The sequence below is a fragment of the Echinops telfairi genome, unplaced genomic scaffold (genome assembly GCF_000313985.2).
Source record: "Echinops telfairi isolate 266 unplaced genomic scaffold, ASM31398v2 ScPeMD7_7424;HRSCAF=8462, whole genome shotgun sequence".
Classification (NCBI taxonomy): domain Eukaryota; kingdom Metazoa; phylum Chordata; class Mammalia; order Afrosoricida; family Tenrecidae; genus Echinops; species Echinops telfairi.
The window spans coordinates 28,335,468-28,357,502 of NW_022111324.1; the positions used below are offsets into that span (position 1 = coordinate 28,335,468).

Sequence of the window (22,035 nt, forward strand, 5' to 3'; positions counted from 1 at the left end):
TTCATAATACATGATCCAAATCTAAAACAAACGGGGGGCTTATATTGAAACACAGGGTTGTTCTATAGTGTGTGTGCTGTGGGGATTCAATGAAATCACTCAATATTATGTACTGCAATGTGGTTTTATTTTCCTTTCACTAACAGGGTATCAAGCCACATAGTTTGCTTAGCATGACCTCTCAAAGGAATATGAACAGGGGGAGGGGACTAGAGAAGAGGCAGGAAGTAGATAAAGGAGGAGTAGCAGGAAGGAAAGAAAGCACAATGGAGTCTGATAAGGTGGCAGGGCTTAAAGGAACCACTGCCAAAGGCTCTGCCAAATATGTACCTGCTGTTTGCCTGCGATTGGAAGTTGTCAACTTGGGAAAGTGTTACTGCCGCGTAGACTTTCAAGAGGTGGAAAGTAAATTGTGGCTTACTTGCGCTGATGAGGTGAGAGAGGAGACTTGGAAGTGGAAGACAGAAGTTACTTTGCTCTTACCTTCATAGAGGCTAATTGGCTTGGGGGCCTTAATCACAAGAGATAGGAAAGAGCCATCCCTTTCCTTTCACCCCTGGAGGATGCAGCTCCGTTTTTATTACAGGGAAAGATCCAAACAACAGGCCCAGACCAGCAGTGGTGGGATTCCGCAGATTCACACAGTTCGGCAGAACCAGTACCTAAACTTTAGCTGAGTTTGGCGAATTGCTTGTTCAAATGACACTTGCAAATCAGGGTCCCCTCTGATGTAGAAAGCACAGATTTATATTCCTTACTCTTTTTAATGGCCAGCTGTGAAACTGTGTATCCTAAGCACCTATAGTAATGGTCATTCCATCCACAGGTATGAAAAATTAAATGAACTATGCTTGTAATAATTATATATTCATTTCATAAAACTCCTTATCCTTTTTAAGGAAATAAGCATTCATAGGCCCGTGGTTCGTTACTTCAGGAAACAAATATATAAAGTAAAGAGGAACTGTGCCAAACAACATGGTGTCACTCGTTTGTTTTGTGTTTTGCCCCAGATTCCCATGAGAGCTTATGAATGAATGACTTATGCAATTCCTGAAAGTGTTCAAAGAGCTAAAAATATTGTTAGCGTATTGCTGACAGTTCAGCAGAATCGAAAAGGGTTTTTCAAAGATGAACATAGTATGCTCAGAAAGTCTCCTGTTTCTTATCAAACACAGTGACTGTAGTCTACTTGACCTATTTCAAAAGGAACAGGATCCTACTCCTACAATGAAAAGATGGTTGAGGATAAATCACACAGCTGGTGATGCTCAGAGAAAAGCGAAGAATATCACAAAGGAGCATGCTATTCAAGAAGCAATGTGAAAATACCTTAAATAATATTATAGAGACATTTTCCTTCTCCATGTCTGATCAGTATATTGTAAACGTTTAAAATTAAACACTGACACTGATAAAACATTATGCATGTAGCTATGAAAGAATCTAATTCTGGAGAGTCCAGACCAAGAATCTCTGTGGAGCTCAGTTCTACTATACATCTGGGATGGCCATGAATTCGATGCGATCCGATGGCAATGGGCTTATTGACCAGCTGTATGCATGCATTTAGTTAAATACCATATACTTGTATTGTTCTAACATGTTAACTTTGGAATACACCAAAAATTATAATTGAGGTAAATAACATGAACAAAAAAATCAATTGCATCTAGTGAACCCTCTGGAATATATACACCTTATGTTAGAGACCACCTATATGAAGAGTTGAATTCTATGATGTAATTCAGTTAGAGGAACATACATTCACAGGAATTCTGAAGAAGTGAGTGCTCAGTTTTGTTATCACCCTGATTTAAATTCATAGTAACTACAGGTCTCTTGGTATTTAACATTATGTTTGGTCTTAAAAAAATGAGGGGTTTTTTGTGGGTAGAAAGCTTTCAGAAACTAGTACTCTGCCATACATTAGTGAAAACTAATAGATAACCAAATTTAAGGGAAGCATACATGAGTTGCCAATTCTAGTAAATGATTTCTTTCTCCAGAATCAATACACATAACTCTTCAAACCAAATTAAATATCTAAAATATAATTTGCTTATTGTTTACCAGACATGTGAGTCAATAGTCAAGTGACAGTTTTACTCTGTGGTGTGTGTGTGTGTGTGTGTTTGTGTGTCAGAGAGAGAGAGAGTGAAAGAAAGAGAGGGAGGAAGAGAGAGAGAGAGAGAGATTGGGAGATTTATTAAATCTCTGGGGACTGCATTGTTGTACTTTACTCTGAGCTGGGGAAGATGATGTGGTAAACACAGAGCCTGTCCTTTACGAACCTAAGGAAAGTGCATGAGAGCCAAGGAGATCGCTGAGCATTGGGGACATGGTTTTTCTTGATTCTATAGGGCTTGGAGGTAGCGTGGTCTAGCATGAGGAAGGAAGCAACCTGGTGGTTGCTTTGCTGTAAAAAATATGCTGTAAAACTAGGAATCCAAACATGGAAACCGGGTGTTCTGAACAACAGCATTCTTACTAACCTGAAGGATTTGATGATGTTTAGTGTATATTCGATCAAACCCTTCCTTACACAACTGCTTTCCTTTACTTGATTGCATTCATTAGAATATACAAGGACACATAAATTTTTGCTGTCAGTAACTGATTTTTAAGTAAAATCTCCCCTACTCCTATTCATAATGGACTTTAAACTTGTATTAGCAACAAGTGGCAATGTAGCTGAAAAGCAACAAAGCCCACACAGAAGAAGGCTGTGTGATCATGAGGTGTCAATGGGATCAGGTATCAGGCATCAAAGACCCAGTACAAACAATCATATCGAAAAGAATGAGGGGGAGGGCAGATTGGAGACCCAAAGCCCATCTCTAGACAATTGGACATCCCTCAAAGAAGGGTCACAAGGAAGAGACAAGCCAGTCAGGGTGCAGTATAGCACTGATGAAACACACAACTTTCCTCTAGTTCTTTAATGCTTCTTCCCCCACTATCATGACCCCAATTCTATCTTACAAATCCGCCCAGACCAGAGCATGTACACTGGTACATATGACCCTCTCCCAGGGGGACATACGACAGAAAAGTGGGTAAAGGGAGACAGCAGTCGGTGTAAGATATGAAAAAAAAATTATAAATTATCAAGGCTTCATGGGGGAGGGAGGGGAGGGAAGGGAGGGAAAAATGAGGAGCTGATACCAATGGCTCAAATAACCTGAAAATGTCTGGAAAATGATGATGGCAACATAGGTACAAATTTATTTGACACAATGAATGGATGTATAGATTGTGATAATAGCTGTAAGATCCTCCAATAAAATGATAAAAAATAAAAAGAAATTCGTCTGTTGTTCAGTTTGTTTCATTGGAAGTCAGTGGCATATAATTTGCCTGAAAGGAATTAATGCATCCCAATAAGTAATATTTTTGCCGCAGATATGACTTATTTATGAGTCCACAATGATAAAAATTAGTACTGTGTCTCTTGATGGGAACCATCTGTGTAATCGACAGAAACTATTTGACAAAAATATTCCAGGTTCATCAATTGTTGTTTATTTACGAAGGTAATGTAGGCTCTTTGTAGAAAAATCGTAAACTATATGAAAGTAGGAAAAAGCACAAAGTAAAATCAACAAAATCCTAAGCCAGTGGCTCTCAACCTTCCTTATGCCGCAAGCCTTTAACACAGTTCCTCATGTGCTGGTGATCCCCAACCATAAAATTGTTTTCGTTGCTACTTCAGAACTGTCATTTTGCTACTGTTATGAATTCGGGCGACCCCTGTGGAAGGGTTGTTCAACCCCAAAGGGGTCGCGACCCACAGGTTGAGAACTGCTGTCCTAAGCGACTCTCACTGTTAAAACGTGATGCATGAGTATTTCATTTCAGTCTCCTCGGCGCAGTGTTCTCACTGTGTTTTTATTTCAAAAGCAGCTTCTATGAAGTCTTTTCATTGGCCTTTGACTTTTTTCATACTTTTTTAATCTTGAGAATTTCCCCAAGGCCTGAACACTATGCTAAAAAAGTATTTCATGTTTACATGGGAATCATCATTTCTTTAAATATTAAATAAATAATTAAATAAATGCTTTATTGTGCCTTTTACATACAATTTTGAATATGGTTGATAGAGTCTTTGGAATATTCTTGTTCCGAAATGTTATTTTTGTGGAAAAAGTGCATTTTTTTTTCATAATCAGCAAAATTTTCAGTCTTTCTATTGCTGTCTTCATGACCCTCTTGTCATATCTCAGGTAATCAAGGAAAACAAGTGTGAAAATGTGGGCAGTTTAAGACAAAGAAATGTTCCTCTTAGGAATTTATATCCCTTGCACATCATGCCTAATGCTAATTTCATGACTTTACATTTGTACAGTTTTTTGGCTTTTTATTTTGGATGTTGTTTTCTTGTTGCCTCAATTTCCTACAGATTTCTGGCTACAATGCATATTTTTATGACTGAGTTAGTCATGGGTTCCCCACGGGAACAGCTTTTGGCTTTGTGGCCTTAAAGAAATCCAAGACAGGTCCATTGAGTAGTTCACATGACTGAATGCCAGAAGATGGAAGAGAAGTCAAAAAGATCCTGCCTGGAAAAATAAACCACCCAAAGGATCTGAATGCCTTCTCTTATTTTTTTTAAATTTTGAATTTAAGGACAAGATTTTTATAAGAAGCAGCATTTGAATTTAGAAAGGAAGCAATCTAGACTTCTAGAAATGAGATTAGTTGTCTACGTTCACAGTGTACTTAAGTGTGTTATTATATTCTTATTGTTCAAACATGCTATCATTTATAGTGATTTTTTTCTTTTAAACATAACAGAGTACTTTGGACTTAATCATAAATGAAATTTTGTTTGTTTATTTGTTTTCTCATCATCGGTATCCAGTGGGAAGCTGATATCAAGTATCTGAGTAGAAATAGTAAGTAGGTGTAAAAATGTTATGCGTTCACAGTGAGACATATGATAATAATGATATTATCATTATGTCCCATGTCATGATGCTGAACTTTATGTTTCATGTTGGTTAATTCTTTTAACAACACTGTTCTATAGGTGAAGAATCTGAAGTTAAAATAGTCACACCAAGTTATCTTAGCTACCACAGGGGAAAGTGATTGAAGCATGCTAGAAGGCCAAGCTGTCTCACTTTCAAGCTCCATGTGAGAAGCCTCCAGAGCTATTGGCCCGGATGAAAATAGCATTCGTTTTTGCTATAGAGTCTGATAGCCTTCCTTTTCCACCAGAAGCACTTATCCCACAAAGTCCTGTTTCTCAGTTATTTGGTTCATTTTTATCTTCTAACTATAACTTGTATTCTCTTTGATGTCAGAAGTTGAAAACCGTCAGAATTCCAAACTGTGTAACCCAGTAAATTACTCCCTCTCTATAAGGTATACAGTGACTTTAGCAAATCAAAAGCCATTTTGATAAAGACCCTCCCCATGTAAGGCTACCTCGTATGTGTCAGAGTAAAAGTGTGCACCATACAGTGCTTAATGGCTAATTATTTTTGGAAATAGACGGGCAAGTCGTTCCTCCAGGAGGCATCTAGATTAACTATACCAATACTTCAAAGGTTTCACTCTGTTTTGACCTCCTTCTGAGAATTTGCATTTCCACTTCAGATTAAACAGAATCAGAATTCACATTTGAACAAGATCTGATTTAGGTATATCTAGGGTGGAAATGCAAATTCTCAGAAGGGACATAGGGGAATGGTGCTGGTGCCAAACTGGAATGAAATCATTTGAAGCCTTGGTTTGCAACCGAACAACACCTTATAATTAGAAATTAAAACCAATTATATATTAATGCTTATTCTGAGCCAAGCTCTATGCTAGACCTAGCATTGAATTGACACATACATTAGTTATAAGCACAAAGGGTGCTATAGCTGATTTGCCAGTTTTCTTAAAAAGTGAGCTAACCAAAAAAGGGGAGAAAAAAAAAGGATGCTAACCTTTATCGAATGCCTACTACATACTTAACTGTGCATATGTATCCATTTAATTCTAACTAATCTGTCAAAATTTTACATAAAAGTAAATTGAGGTTTAAAATAATATTTAATAATTTATAATATAAACTATACAGATTATTTTATAAGCAAATATAATAATTTGTTATAGCTAATCAGCAATTTCTTGGCTGTTGCTCATGTTTGTTTTATTCTGAGCCTTTTAAAACTTTTTTGTTTCAAGCAACAGATCTCTTTGTTAAAACTATAATACTCATGGCCATGCAGTAGATATCAAACAATACATTGCATTGAGTAAATTTGCTACAATATACATAGTCTATAAATATATTATAGATATTTACAATATATGTATCTATTGTAAAATATAAATATATATTTAAAGATATAGGATGTGACAACTTTGAGGACTAAGTTATGTGTGACCCTGGCTATGGCATTTCAATGGCCTCATAAGCATGTGAAAGTTGGACATTGAACAAAGAAGACTGAAGAGGAATCAGTGGATTTTACCTATGATGCTGGCAAATAATATTGCAAATACCATGAGCTGCCAAAAGAACAAGCAAATCTGTCTTGGAAGAAGTACAGTCAAAATGCTCTTGAGAGGTGAGGATGGTGGGACTTTATTTCAGGTTCTTTAGACAAGTAGTTGTCAGGGGAAATCAGTCGCTGGAACAGGAACACATACTTGGTAAAGTGGAGAGGAGTGAAAAAGAGTAAAACCCTTGATGAGGTAGATCGACTGCAACAATGAACTAAGACATGATGTTACAGTTAAGGCTTATGTCAACTAGACAATCCTGGGTAAAGCTAGGAGCAGGGATTCTGTTAACCCTGGATTCTGACAGTCCTGTACCCAGAATTCAGAATCCTGGATCCAGGATTCTGACACTCCGGGGTACAGGTAGGAGAGGATCCCTACCTATCAATTGGGCCCATGTCTGATGACACCTCCTTGATGTTATAAGCTTTTTTTTTGTAGAAGAGAGAGAGAGATCAAGGAGAGAGGAAGCAGCATCTAATCCTCTTTGGCCCTTTGTTTCTGCCCGAGCTGTGTATTGAGTCTGACTCCTGGATCTCCTGTTGTATAGCCTGCCCGTCCCACAAGTCATCAGCAGACTTCTGATGGTGGATTCATTTGACCAACTTCAGGGTTCTGCATCAGCAGCCTGTGTGTCCTCTCTCTCTGCTTCATTATCCTGGTCCCTTTTCCTGAGATTCCATAAATAAGGAAAAGCCTGACTTGAACTAGACTAGACTTACCTATTTCTGTAACTATGTAAGCTATTTCTTGAGATAAATCTCTTTCTATATACAAACACAAGCATCAGTGGTTATGCTTCTCTAGAGAACCCACCCTAGTGCACATAACAATTGTGAGGAGTATGTGGGACCGAATGGGATTTGATTCTGTTGTACATATGGGCTGGAATCAACTTGACAGGACCCAGCAACATCATATATATATAGATATATATCTATATATATGATGCTGTTTTATACACACATACACATATATTTTAGTGTATACAATTTCTTTTTTGGCATATAATTCACATATCATACAATCAGTAGTACAATCACATTAAGAATAGTTGTGCAATTATCATTACAATTTTAGAACATTTTCTTCTTTCTCATGCTCTTGCTGTTAACTCTCTGTTTTCTCCCAACCTCTCCCTCCATACCTCTAGGTACCTATTAATTACTTTTCTGTCTCTGTAGATTTACCTATCCTGAATTAAATTACAGAAAGTCATATAAAACAAAAGCAACAAAAAAACAAACCAACAAAAACTACAAAATAAAACAAGAATTTCGTTGGACCGAAGATATAAAAAACGGAAACAACTTTAAAATGCATCAAAAGAGATCAAATGATAAAGTGTTACATCTGAACTTAACTGACCTTACAGTGCTCAGTATCAGGTTGCAAGGCTTTTCACTTCTCTGGACTATGATCAGAGAAGAGTCACCGGAGGTTTAATCCATGTGGAGACCCTGCAAGTAGATTTTGGGCTTTGTCATCCATAGCCATTGGCAAGCCAGGTGCTCAGAATTTAAACTCTGATACCATTCATTCCATTCTCTAGATTTGGACTTTATTATTTTAAATCCTTAGATCACACAGCCTGGTGTGCTTCTTGCATTTAGACTTAGTTGATACCTCACTTAGATGATTGCTTCTTTTAAGACAAGCCTCTAAAATCTCAGAAGTTACTCTTTCTGATAGCTGGGCACCATCTGGTTTCTGCTCACATTTTGCTAAAGTACCCATACATTGAATGATCTCTTCATGACAGCAAGTAGGGCCATATTATAAGAACTAATTGTTCTTAGATTAGGGCTACCATTAAGTGCAAGTCCAAAATGTACTTATATATCTATACCTATGGTGTATATGTTTATATTTCTGGTTCATTTTAGAGACATCAATATCATTTTATAATAGAAATATATAAAGCATCCTCCTTGGGCATAAGGTACTTATATTGATAGTATCATTATTTTAGTCAGTGGTATAGAATTAAAAACATTATTGATAAAAGGAAATTACACATATAGGCTGTCTTTTCAGACCACAATACATGAATTGCTGACTTATACAGAATAAACCTTAAGTGACTGGAGGCTATATACATAAAGAATGAGGGTTTGGGGTAGGACAAAACTTTCAATAACACTCATTCACAAAGGCAGAACAATACCTGCCAGATTAACACAACATAGTATATTTTGACTCATAATGACCCTATGCGACAAAGACCAATTGACCCATAGGATTTTCAAGGCTGTATTCTTTAAAAAAACAGGCTGCCACATCTTTCTCCTTTAGAGCAGCTAGTACCTTTGAACCCCCAACTGTTCAGTTAACATGGAGGACTGTAACCACTGTGCCTTCAATAGTATAGAACATGCTTTCACTTCCCCTGCAGTGTTAACCCTTACCTCTGGTGGGAGCAAATGTAGATAATGAAATAAGTGGAAGAATATGTAAAGCCAACAACATTGTTTAATGTCTCCTTAAGAAAAACTGTGACTAGAGTTTTATTACCATCATTATATTAGTAACAGAAAAGAGAAGTAAGAAATGGCTTACAATGTTATTCAAATTCAATAAATATTTATTAAACATCTACTCTGTATTAGGACTGGTCAGAAGTGCTTACACAGATATCACCCACATAGAAATACAGAGAAGTATTTGCAAGGCTGTTTTATAATCCAGGCTGTTTTGAATCTCAGGCAAATAAGCAGCTTGCCCAACAGTAATGTGGAGCTGAGATTAAAAAACCCAGTTTGCCTTCAAAATGCAGCACTCTTCTTACTCTTTCTACACAAATTTTGTGCTATGTTAGAGAATGTCAGTAAATTTCTAATAAAACTTTATTTTGAAAGAAGAAAAGATCGTGCAATGCCTTCTTTTGAATTCCAAGAAAAGTATGGTAATAATTGCTATTTTTGTCTGTAACTGTTTCTGAAATATGCATGTCTACAGTTTTCATACATGTAGTAAACTCAAAATGTTCATGAAATAATTATATCAATACTTCCCAAACTGAAGCATTTGCAATCTTATTCTCGTCTGTTTGTTATTTGAGCTCTGTTTGTTCAAAGTTAATTTTTAGGTAAGGGATGTATCAACATTCTCAATCTTTGTCAAATCCATTGGTGGGCAAATTTATAGTAGTGTTTGGTCAGTTGCTTAGGGGACAAAACCAAACAGCATATTGGTTGTGTTATGTTGGGCTTTGTGGTTTTACAGTTTAGGAAGTCCAATCCTCGTTCAATAGCATGCAACCATTTCTGCTCTGAAATTTTTCTTTCTATGTGTAACCAGAAGTTTAAAGTAATACATTGGGAGAGAAAAAAGAACTTTAGATTCTAAAACAAAGAAATAATGCCACAATCTACTCAATGGGGGATTATCTTGTTCCCACAACAAACTAACACATTTTAAAAAATTGACTTTGGAAAATAGAAGTTTATTGAAGTGTGGTGGAGAACAAAATCATTGATTTTAGAGTAAGATAGGTACAGATAGAAATCTGGGATTTGCTAGGCGTCTGTAAAATGGAGATTAGGATACCGAACTTGCAGGGCTGTTTTGAAGTTTGGACAGTGCAATACATATATGCGTATGTATCATGCCAGACACAAATCAGATGAGTATTACTATTTCCTAGCACTTCAACTAATTTAATTCTTAAGTGTTTAAAACATATGGGTTTTAGGAATGTTCAACAGTTAAAACCAGAACTTAAAGAGCTTAGGTTGTAACTTCTGATTTAAAGTCACACGGTCCATTTCTCTATCAGGAAATCCTACAAAGAAATAGGGTGAATGAGAAACAAAAATTCAAATGACTATCTTGTTCGGGAGGGGAACCTAATAGACTACCAGATCTCTGGACTCCCAAAAGGGAGAAATATCTGCTGAACAAGATCTCTTTGAAGTGTTAAAGAACCAGGCTGTCACTTTGAGGACTACCATGGCATTTTCAGTTACCTCATACGCATGTGAAAATTGGACATTGAATAAAGAATACTGAAGAAGAATTGATTTTACATTTGCATTAGAATTATAGGGCTGGAAAAGAAGATTGAAAATATTATGGCTTGCAAAAAGAACAATCAAATCTCTCTTGGCAGAAGTACAGCCAGAATGCCCCGTAGAAGCTAGAATGGCGAGACTAAGAAGTAGTCTCAATATTTGCTTCAACGCGGACAGTTACCAACAGAAACCAGCTCAAAATCTTTTAAAATTTCACAGGGAGAAAAAATGAAGAAAAGAAGAGAAAAACCAGCAATCTTCAAATAATGGAAGCTAAAAAAAAGAAAATGTTGCTATGAAACAGACAAAAATTATTACCGAAGATTGTGCCATAGCTTTTTAAATGCAGCAAAACAGCACTTTTTAGAAATAGATGTGTTTCAGAAGCGTTAGTATGGATCAGAAATACAAGAACTCAGTAAACAGAGGGTAGGTAAACAGAAAAGTAGGCATCAAAGAACAAAAATGATATCATTGTGTGCTCACCTTCCCTATATGATCGCTGAAGACAAATGAGTGCATAAGCGAACATGGTGGAGAAAGCTGATGGTGCCAGGCTATCAAAAGATATAGCGTCTGGGGTCTTAAAGGCTTGAAGGTAAAAAAGTGGCCATCTAACTCAGAAGCAACAAAGCCCACACGGAAAACACGCACCAGCTTGTGTGATCACAAGGTGTTAAAGGGATTAGGTATCAGGCATCAAGGAACAAAAAATCCTATCATTGTGAATGAAGGGGAGTGCAGATTGGGGACCTAAAGCCCATCTATAGGCAACTGGACATCCCCTTACAGAAGGGTTTCAGGGAGTAACATTACTTTTGTCAATGTTGACTGCAAATTATAGAAGAATCATCAATATGTATGACTTTGTTAATAGTTAAGAAAATAACAGAGCAGCAAGGGGAGCAAAGCAACAAAGTCCCTGAGGAATTGTGCAAACAGACTTCAGACTTGGGGGACAAGGTTTGGCACTGCATCAGACCCAATTGGAAAACATTTATTAAGGGTCAACAGACAGACTGGAACTATTCATAGGCTATTTTTTTGTTTGTTTTCTTTTCTTTTCATATCTATCTATATAAGATAGGCAGGATAAACCATCCCAATGAGAAAACAATGGGACCAACAGTTCTGGGGGGAAAGAGAAAGGAGGAGGTAGAGGAAAGGGAGTATGGAGTCCACAAACCCAGGGACAAAGAAACAACAAGAGATCTAAAATTGATGGTGAGGTGGGCATGCAATGCCTGGTGGGGTTCGATCCAGTGGAATGTAGCTGAGAGGAGGTACGGAGAGCTGAATGAAGGTCAAACATGATAGTGAGAGAGAAGGAAAGTAAAAGGAAAGAACTAGGAGGCAAAAGTCATTTATAGAGGTATAAACATAGGCCTGTACATATATAAATACATTCATATATAACGATAGAGATATAGGTCTATATACAATATTTATAGGTTAAGTATTAAGGTAGCAGATGGACATTAGGCCTCTACTTAAGTCCTCCCTCAATGCAAGAACACTGTTCTAATAACCTGGCATTCTGTGATGCTCACCTTCCTGACACAATCACTGAAGACAAAATGGGTGCGTAAGCAAATGTGAAGAAAGCTGATGGCACCCAGCTGTTAAAAGTTATAGTGTCTGGGGTCTAAAGGCTTGAAGTTAAACAAGCGGCCATCTAGCAGGGAAGCAACTAAGTCCACATGGAAGAAGCACACCAACCTCTGTGATCACCAAGTGCTGATGGGATCAAGTATCAGGCATCAGAAGACCTCCCCCCAAATAAAACTAACCATTTTGATGCAAATGAGGAGGGTCAGAATAGAGACCCAAAGCCCATCTGTAGACAATTCGACATCCCCTCACAGAAGGGTCACAAGGAAAGGATGAGCCAGCCAGGATGTAGTATAGCATCAATTAAACTTAAAACATTCCTCTAGTTTTTAATGCTTCCTCTCCCACCATTATCATGACCCCAGTTCTACCTTACAAATCTGGCTAGACCAGAGCATGTACTGATAAGAACTCTCAATACACAGAATACAGGACAGATAAACCCCTCAGGACCAATAATGAGAGTAGTGATACCTTGAGGGTAGTGGGGAGATGGGAGAGAAAGGGGGAACCGATTGCAATAATAGACATATACCCCTCCCAGGGGGGTGAACAAAAGAAATGTAGGTAACAGTGGATGATGGAAAATATGAAGATAAAAATAATTTATAAATAATCAAGGGTTCACAAGGGTTGGAAGGTGGGGGCGGGAGGGGAAAAAAGAAGAGCTGATACCAAGGGCTCAAGTAGAACGAAAATGTTTTGGAAATGATGATGGAAACATTTGTACAACTGTGCTTGATATAATTGATATATGGATTGTTTTAAGAGCTCTAAGAGCCCCAATAAAAATGATTTATTAAAATATTTGAGAAAATATTTTCTTATGATATCACTATTGCTGTACACTCCTTTAAATATCTTTGTAATTAAAGTAGTTATACCACTGAACCTTGTTAATGAGTTCAGAAAGAATCACATGTGCTATTACTACCTTCCCCACTATATTTTGCTAGATGTTCATCAATATAATTGATTTCCTTTGTATTTAAATTTATAAAATATGTTATCCCAGCAGTTCTACTCTGATGCACATGGAAAACTCATAATTCAAAATTGTCTCCGTAGTAACTGGCTGGAGGAAGTGTGAACAGTGAAGAATAAGAAAGGTGGAAGAAACCAACAATAGTAATACAAAGGAAAATTAAATAACTAATAAACACAAGACGGAAATAATTTAATGGGATAAATAATACTACTTCTAGAGAAAAAAGGAACCATTAGTTAATTGACAATATAGCACCAGAAAACTCACTGCCGTTGAGTCGATGGTGACTCATAGTGACCCCCTGTGGGTTTCCGAGATTGTAACTGTTTAAGGGAGTGGAAAGTGCAGTCTTTGTCCCGCAGAACTGCCGCACATCGCAGTCCAATGTGTAACCACTGTGCCAACAGGGCTCTTCAAATATGGCTCAGGAAGGAAACATCCAACTGCTAGCTATGTAAACTCAGAATAGTCATGTTTTACTAGAATCTTGGTACATAGTTTGAAAAATGGACTACACTGGTCAAATTTTTAGAATGATACTTTGCCAAAGAGATTCCAAAAGATCTAGAATATCAAATCAAATGAAACATACATCCCACTACCATTCAGTGAGCAACCTGTAGCTAGCATCCACGACAGAGTAGACTCTCTTGAGTAGTTTGGAGACTGTGATCTTTAAGAAACACACTGCCACCTCTTTTTCTAGCTGGGCAGCTGGTGGGTTTGTTCTGCTAACTTTCCATGTGATGGCCTAGCACTTAGTCACTGTGTTCCCAGGGTTCTTGTAGACAAGAGAAGAAAGCAAAACAGAGGAAACCACCCTTCCCAGCATCATCAAAAAAACCCAAATCCAGATAGTTTCACAAGAGAATTTTACCAAATTCCTAAAAAACCTGTTATTGTCAATGGCTCTTAAACTATTCCAGGGATCAGAAAAAGCAAAGTTTCACAATTTAAAAAAAATGAGTTTGACTCCAAAACAATAAAGAAGGCTCTTAAAGGCAACCTTCAGACTATTCATATTCGTACCCAGGCGGATAAGCATGTAGAAATCCTAAGTAAAATGTTCACAAACCACATCACACACAGTAAAAGAGTGAAATTCCCTGACTCGGGTAGTTTGTTTTAGGTGTGTTGTAATAGTCCATTAAATGGAATCTATTAACATTTGATCTAGGGAAATATGATAATATCCGTACATATGAAAAGACATGGAAAAAATTTAATGTCTCTATTTGATTTAAATTTTAAAAAGAATACGATATGAATAAATGGATATTTCTTAACATGGCAAAATATATATCTATATATATTTCTATCTTAAATTTAGCCTTATCATTAATAGAGAAGCACTAGAAACACCCCTGCTAATTTTAGGAACAAGCTAAGGATGCCCAGTATCATTAATATTATTTAATGTTTAAGAAAATTAACAACCAATAAGTTAGATAAGGGAGGTAAGTTAGAGTTCTAAAATCTGAAAAATATTTATAGTTTATATGAATTTATAGTTTATATAAGTGTTTAACCTGGAAAACCTAAAGCATTTAATTTACAAACAGTACAAGAATTAAGCATCAGGTAAGAATCAGTAGAAGCCAATAGTTTTAGATACACAAAACCAGACTGAATTAAAGATATAATGGGAGTAAGACTCCAATTTAAAATATCAACATAAAAGCAGAATAACTAGCAGTAAACAAAATAGCACAAGCTTTTAGATAAAAACAAAATAAAACAAAAATGCAACAAAAGGATAAAACAAATATTTATTTTATTTTATTTTTAATTAAAAAAATCATTTTATTGGGGACTCTTACAACTCTTATCACAATCCATACATCCATCTGTTGTGTCAAGAACATTTGTGAATATTTTGCCATCATCATTTTCAAAACATGTTCTTTCATCCCCTTTTCTGTTGTTCGTTCCCCTGGGAGGGGGTTATATAAAATAGATTTGAGGGGTTTATCTGTCCTGGAGTCCCTGTGTTGTGATCTCTTATCTCTATCAGTGTACGTTGCTTGAGGAAAGTTGTATGTTTGTCTGTGCTGTACTGCACCCTGACTGGCTTGTCTTTTCCTTGTGACCCTTCTGTGAGGGGATATCTAATTGTCTACAGATGGGCTTTGGGTCTCCACTCCACCCTCTCCATCATTCACATCGATAGGAATTTTTCTTCTGGTCTTTGATGCCTGATACCTGATACCATCGACACCTTATGATCACTCAGGCTAGTGTGCTTCTTCCATGTGGTTTGCTTGCTTCTCAGCTAGATGGCTGCTTGTTTATCATCAAGACTTTAAGACTCCAGATGCTATATCTTTTGATAGCCAGGCACCACCAGCTTTCTTCACCACGTTTGCTTATGCACCCATTTTGTGTTCAGTGATCATGTCTGGAAGGTGAGCATCACAGAATGCTGGGTTATTCGAACAAAGTGTTCTTGCGTTGAGAGAGTACTTGCGTCGAGGCCCAAGGTCTGTCTGCTACCTTAATACTAAAACCTATAAATATATGTACATAGACGTATATCCCTATCATTATATTTAGATACATATACGTATATACATGACTGTATTTAGACCTTTATCAACTTCCTTTGTTGCCTAGTTCTTTCCTCTATTTCTAACTTAAAGTTTATCCAAAAACACTTCAATAATTGGAATGGTACACCATGGAATGTTTCAATAACTAGTAAATTTTTCCTAATTTATTCAATAAATTTAACATGACATTCAGGATATTTTTGAATCTAGAAAGGCTGATCTAACGTTGAGATGGAAATATTCAAGCACAAAGCTAAGGAAATTCAGCAGAGGGAGAGTAATCATGAGGAGCTAACTTTACCAGATATTAAAAGATATTATTGAGCGTCACTTATTAATATAATTTGTTTCTGGTGCATGGAGGGAGAGATGAATGAAATAGAATCTGGAACACATTATGTGAATATAGCAGCATGTACTATGAAGGAGGAGAATAATTTTTCAATAAATAATAATAAGTCAATGCAGAAGCCATCTGGAAAATAATGGGTTCATACCTCATACTTTATGCCAAATGGATCAAGGATGTAAATCTAAAACATAAATCATAAATATTCCAGAATAAATCCTTGGAAAATGCTTTATAACTTCAACATGAAGAAGGCTTTCCACTATGGTAAAAACAGGATCCGTAAGAAAACTATTAATAAATTTTTGTTACTATATAAAACAAAAAATGTTTTATGTGGTCCAAACTGCTATCACAGACATCAAAAAACTAATATAACACAAACATTTTGCAACTTATATTACTGACAAATTATAATTTACTTAGTGTATAAAGAGCTTCTATAAAGTGAAACAAAGAGAGCATCAGCACAGTGAAATAAATAATTATGACATGCACTCCACACAAGTTCCCCGCATTTCTGTAAGATTAAGCACTTTCCCCCCTAATTTCTGCCCTAGTACCTTGTTTATTTCTACCCTTTGCACTTATTTCAGTTGGTTTCTTTTTCTCTTCTTGCTTGTTTCACTCTCTTTCTTAAGATTCTGCTTTCCATGATGAGAGGAATCGTGCCCATGTCCTCCACATTGGTTCCCAGGCACCACCCAGATAAGAGGCACTGGGTCATTTTAAGAATTGCTCTCTTCTAGTTCTTCATCAAAGCATACCTTCTAAACATTCTTCCCTATCATCTGAACCAACCATCTCAGTTTAAAAATAGTACTAAATTCAATCAATGGGCTAATATTTCCAGAATAAAAAGACCATTATGCTTGGGAAAGGAGAGGCCCAATGAGGAAACCTTAATCAGATGGACTGACATAATGGACTCAAACAGAACAGCAGAAGATGACTGTAGTCCCCGTCTACACTACGAGTGGGAGCCGACATTGTGGCAACTAGCGACAGCACAAGTGCATATCGTAACTGAGCTACCATGTGCATGTTCTCATTAGATTTCGAGTGCGCAGCTTTATGCATAGGACTGACCTTCAAGCACAGTGCCTACTTACCAAGGAATGCTGGAAAGTTATCAGTTGAGTTAAGTCTCAAAGTAAGTGTGTTTTTCAGAAAAGATCTTCATGGTTCTCTTTGGCAGAGTGTGCTGCTTCATTAGGAACTTCATTTGAGTTTACTTTTAATGGCTTGAATTCTTCCGTGCTTCCATCTCCGTCTCTTTGTTTGTGTGTTCTTTTGGAAAACTTTCCATTTCTTAGTTGGGATTTAATACACAGAACTCATCATTCCACAGTTCAATCATGTCAAGCAGAATTGTATAATTACTACCTCAATCAGTTTTCAATCATTCTTTTTTTTTTTTAAACACGGACTCCAGGACACCGTCTCCCTTTGGCCTTTGTGACTGAACTCCCGCAGTGAGATTCATAGGTGTCCTTAGGGACCATGTGTGAGCAACTCCACAAGTTCTGTGAATTGAGTGCTTACTCTTTCTCTAATGTTTTCAGGATGAAACAGCACACTTGTTATAAAAGAAAAGATTTTTTGATAACCTAGTGTTTCTTAAGTATTTTCCAGATTACCATATTGATTTTATCCAACTTATCCAAGCATCACAATTCTAATTCTCTAAATTACTTTGTACTTAAATAGTCACTTCTTTTAAGTTAGGTAATTTATGTATTTCTGCTGTAGGCATTTACTTATCAAACATGCACATGCACCCACACACAGATATATGAGGGAGCTTTGAAAGGTGTGTGGAACAATTCCATTATCTTTTAATTCCAATTTTACACTAACCTTTGAAAGCTTCCTCATGTGTTTATGCATATATACACATATGCCTACACATACACATGTATTTTCTATTTCACAAATTAAACAGAAAATTATGGGTTTGACCTTATTTGCTCTATTTATAAACTGGTATGGTGAATATTTTAAGGTACTCATTTCCGTGTATATTTTCAAAGTTGTTTTCTGGCTTATTTCTGAAGCCCCATTATCACCAGGGAGAGTTATCGCCTAAGTGCTGATGGTGAAATTAACAATGCCTATAATCATCTCGTTTGGAAGACTGAATATGCAATTAAATGCATGTTCTTCTTAGATGCCACTGAGTCCATTCCGACCAGTGTGACCCAATGCACAGCACACAGAAACCCTGCCATCTTCACAGTTGTCCCTACGCCCGAGTCCTTGGCTTCAGCCTTGGGTAAATCCATCTTGTTGAGGGCCTTCTTCGTTTGCATGACCACTCTGCTTTCCCAAGCGTGATATCCTTCTCCAGGGACTCTTGTCTCCTGAAAATATATCTGAAGTATGTAAGACGAAATCTCGCCATCCTTGCTCTCAAGAGCACTCTAGCTGCACTTCTTTGAAGACAGACAGGTTTGTCCCTTTAGCAGTCCGTGGTACATCAGTATTCTTCTCCAGCACCCCAATTCAAACACATGGATTCTTCAGTCTTCCTTATTCGATGTCCAGCATGCATATGAGGCAATTGAAAAGACTATGGTTTGGGGTCAGGTGCACCTTAGTCCTCAAAGAAACATCCTTGATTTTCAAAGGTCTTTTGCAGCAGATTTACCTAATGCAATGCAGGTTTTGATTTCTATACTGCTCCTTCCAAGAGCCTTAACTGTGGATCTAAGAAGATGAAATCCTTGACAACTTCCATCTTTTCTTCATTTATCATGATGTTACCTATTGGCCCAGTTGTGAGGCTTTGGGTCTTACTTACATTGCGTTGTAACCCACGCTGGAGGCTGCAATGCTTGGTTTCATCAGCGAGTGCTTCCGGGTTGTGTCATCTGCATAAAAAAAATTGTTAACACGTCTTCCTACAATCCTGATGCCACATTCTTCTTCATATAAGTCAGCTTCTCTGATGATTTGCTCACATACATATTGAGTAAGTGTGGTGAGAGGATCCAACCCTGACACACACCTTTCTGATTTTAAACCATGCAATAATTCCTTTTTCTGTTAACACAATTGCTTCTTGATCCATGAACAAGTTTCAAATGATTACAATGAAGTTTTCTGGAATTTTCACTCTCCTAAAGGTTATCCATAGCTTGTTATGATATACACAGTCAAAAGTGGTATAATCAATAAAACACAAACGTTTTTCTGATATTCTCTGATTTCAGCAAAGATCCTTCTGGCATCATAAATAAATAATGATGGAGTGATACATATTTTTCCAGATTAATTTGAGAAGAGTGAGCTGATCATATTATTTTTATGTAAACTATAACTTAGCAGTCCTAAACCAGATCCTTTCTCCCCCCCTTTTTGTTGAATTCTATTGCTACCTCAATTTCATTTGAGCATATATATTTCAACATATAGATGTTGAAATGAAAAAACAAATATGGTATAAAATATAAAGATTTGATTAGATGAAAAGGATGAGATATTATATTTATTATTTTCAAAGACAAGAAAGTAGAGTTTTAATTATGTAAAATTCATATAAACATGATCAAAGATTGACCTTTCATTTTATGTAAGGCAAATATATAAGGCAAGCATGGTTCTTTAAGAATGTACTTTAGCCTCTTTCGGCCGTGCTTGAAAGCTGAACTGCCGCCATGGGCCGCGTCATCCGGGGACAGAGGAAAGGCGCTGGTTCTGTGTTCCGCACGTATGTGAAGCATCGTAAGGGCGCCGCGCGACTGCGCGCCGTGGACTTCGCCGAGCGGCACGGCTACATCAAGGGCATAGTGAAGGACATTATCCATGACCTGAGCCGCGGCGCGCCCCTCGCCAAGGTGGTCTTCAGAGACCCCTACCGGTTCAAGAAACGGACAGAACTGTTCATCGCAGCTGAAGGCATGCACACCGGCCAGTTCGTGTACTGCGGCAAGAAGGCCCAGCTCAATATCGGCAATGTTCTCCCTGTGGGCACCATGCCTGAGGGCACCATCGTGTGCTGTCTGGAGGAGAAGCCTGGAGACCGAGGCAAGCTAGCGCGGGCCTCTGGAAACTATGCCACTGTCATCTCCCACAACCCCGAGACCAAGAAAACCCGAGTGAAGCTGCCCTCGGGCTCCAAGAAGGTCATCTCCTCTGCCAACAGAGCTGTGGTTGGTGTGGTGGCCGGTGGTGGCCGCATAGACAAGCCCATCCTGAAGGCTGGTCGTGCCTATCACAAGTATAAGGCCAAGAGGAACTGCTGGCCTCGCGTGCGGGGTGTGGCCATGAACCCTGTGGAGCATCCCTTTGGAGGTGGTAACCACCAGCACATTGGCAAGCCCTCAACTATCCGCAGGGATGCCCCTGCTGGTCGCAAAGTGGGTCTCATTGCTGCTCGCCGGACTGGGCGGCTCCGGGGAACCAAGACTGTGCAGGAGAAGGAGAACTAGGGCTGAGGACTCAATAAATTCTTTTCTCCTGTCAAAAAAAAAAAAAAAGAATGTACTTTAGTTACTAATGCTTTTTTGGATACAAATTCAAACTTATTGAATCATTTTAAGTAGTGATAGATACAAGAGAATGCTATTTTTTGTAAGCTTGCGGATTAAGATCAGCCCTTGTATCCTAGTAGTTATTTATTTAAGCTATTCAATCATAGTACTTAATATGATGTCTTTGATTTAGTTGTGAACATTACTGATAGCAGCACAGTAGCAATAGCAAGAGTTAGATCTATTGCAGTGCTGTAAACATAACACGCTCATGTCAGTTCTATGTATCTCGCTGCCATCTAGTCGATTTCCTCTCATAGCAGCCAGAGAGGACAGAGTAGATCTCTTCTACGAATTTTTGTGACTGTAAGGCTTTAAAGGAACAGAAAGTCTCATCTCTCTCCCAAGGAACAGCTGGTGTTTTGAACTGCCGATTTTGTGGTTAGCAGCCTGCTCCACTACCAAAATTCCTTCCTTCAGTGTGTAGTCATAATTATTTCCATTATTGAAGAGGAAGCTGAATGTCCTTAAGATTAAGGCATTTTAACCCCCCATACGAAAACATATGTATAGCTAGTACGTGGAAATTCCTTAATCCCAAGCCAGGTACATTTTTCTCTGCTGTCTGACTTCATAACCAAAATAATAAACTACCTCTTCGGTCAAGCATTTGGCATAAATGTGGGCCATGTGAGTGAACAATATAAACTCATGTACCACTTTTCATCTAGGCTTTATAGATTGTGTGTGTGTGTGTGTGTGTGTGTGTGTAGTCTGGACAGCAGCTATCCAAACGGATTTTCAGGTTGGTTGGAATATCACTTGGCACTAAATCTTCTTGCAGCTTATCTGCAGTTATTAATGGGTTCCCGTAATGATGGTGTTCTGTTTAAGTACAGAGTGCACAACAAGGGGAAAAAAAACCCTGCCTTGAGGAGTTCAGGTTTTAAAGAGAAGGCTTGATATAATCAGTTAACAGGAAAGTTGTTCAAAGTGAAGTAGAGAAGCACGGGAACTTGGAGGTGAGAACTTGAAACCTTGTGTGTAATATCAATTGGTAAGAGTGGACAGATCACTATGATACCAGAGAAAGGCCTCTTGATCCTGGGGTATAGTTTTTGAAGAGTTTGGGATATATGCCAACTTTTTGGTGCTTGGATACTAATACCTTTCCTTGCAATTCCTACAAAGTCGTGTTGGAGAGTGTGAAGAGAGGAAGTGGGAGAGGTCAAATATAGATGCTTTGTCATTATCAAGTGTCAGCACAATGTGTAACCTTGAAAATGTCCAGATGACGTATAAGATTTAAACTGGAATATATCAATGGACTTAATTGCTGTATGGTAATTTTAAAATCTAGGATGCTTCTGGTTGTCAACTAAGGTAACTGCTTGGAATTGCTTCATATTAGAAGAAGTATTTAAACTTAAAACCAGTATTAATGATGATGTGTCATATTGAATATTTATAATTGTATTGGATATCATACTTTTAATCCTTTTTATGAGAAGACAATGGAAAGGCAAATGCACATGTAATATAGACACAT

At 37.6% G+C, this 22,035-nt stretch overlaps 2 protein-coding genes across 2 annotated transcripts in view; both read left to right on the forward strand.

Moving 5' to 3' along the window:
* The window catches only part of HMCN1 (hemicentin 1), a 562,350-nt gene that overhangs the window by 94,339 nt on the left and 445,976 nt on the right, over positions 1-22,035 (forward strand). The gene's annotated exons all lie outside the window — the stretch shown is intronic.
* On the forward strand, positions 19,651-20,483 carry LOC101655763 (60S ribosomal protein L8). Its single transcript, XM_004706669.3, has one exon. It carries the CDS (start codon positions 19,671-19,673, stop codon positions 20,442-20,444), a length of 774 nt encoding a protein of 257 aa, XP_004706726.1. The 5' UTR covers positions 19,651-19,670; the 3' UTR covers positions 20,445-20,483.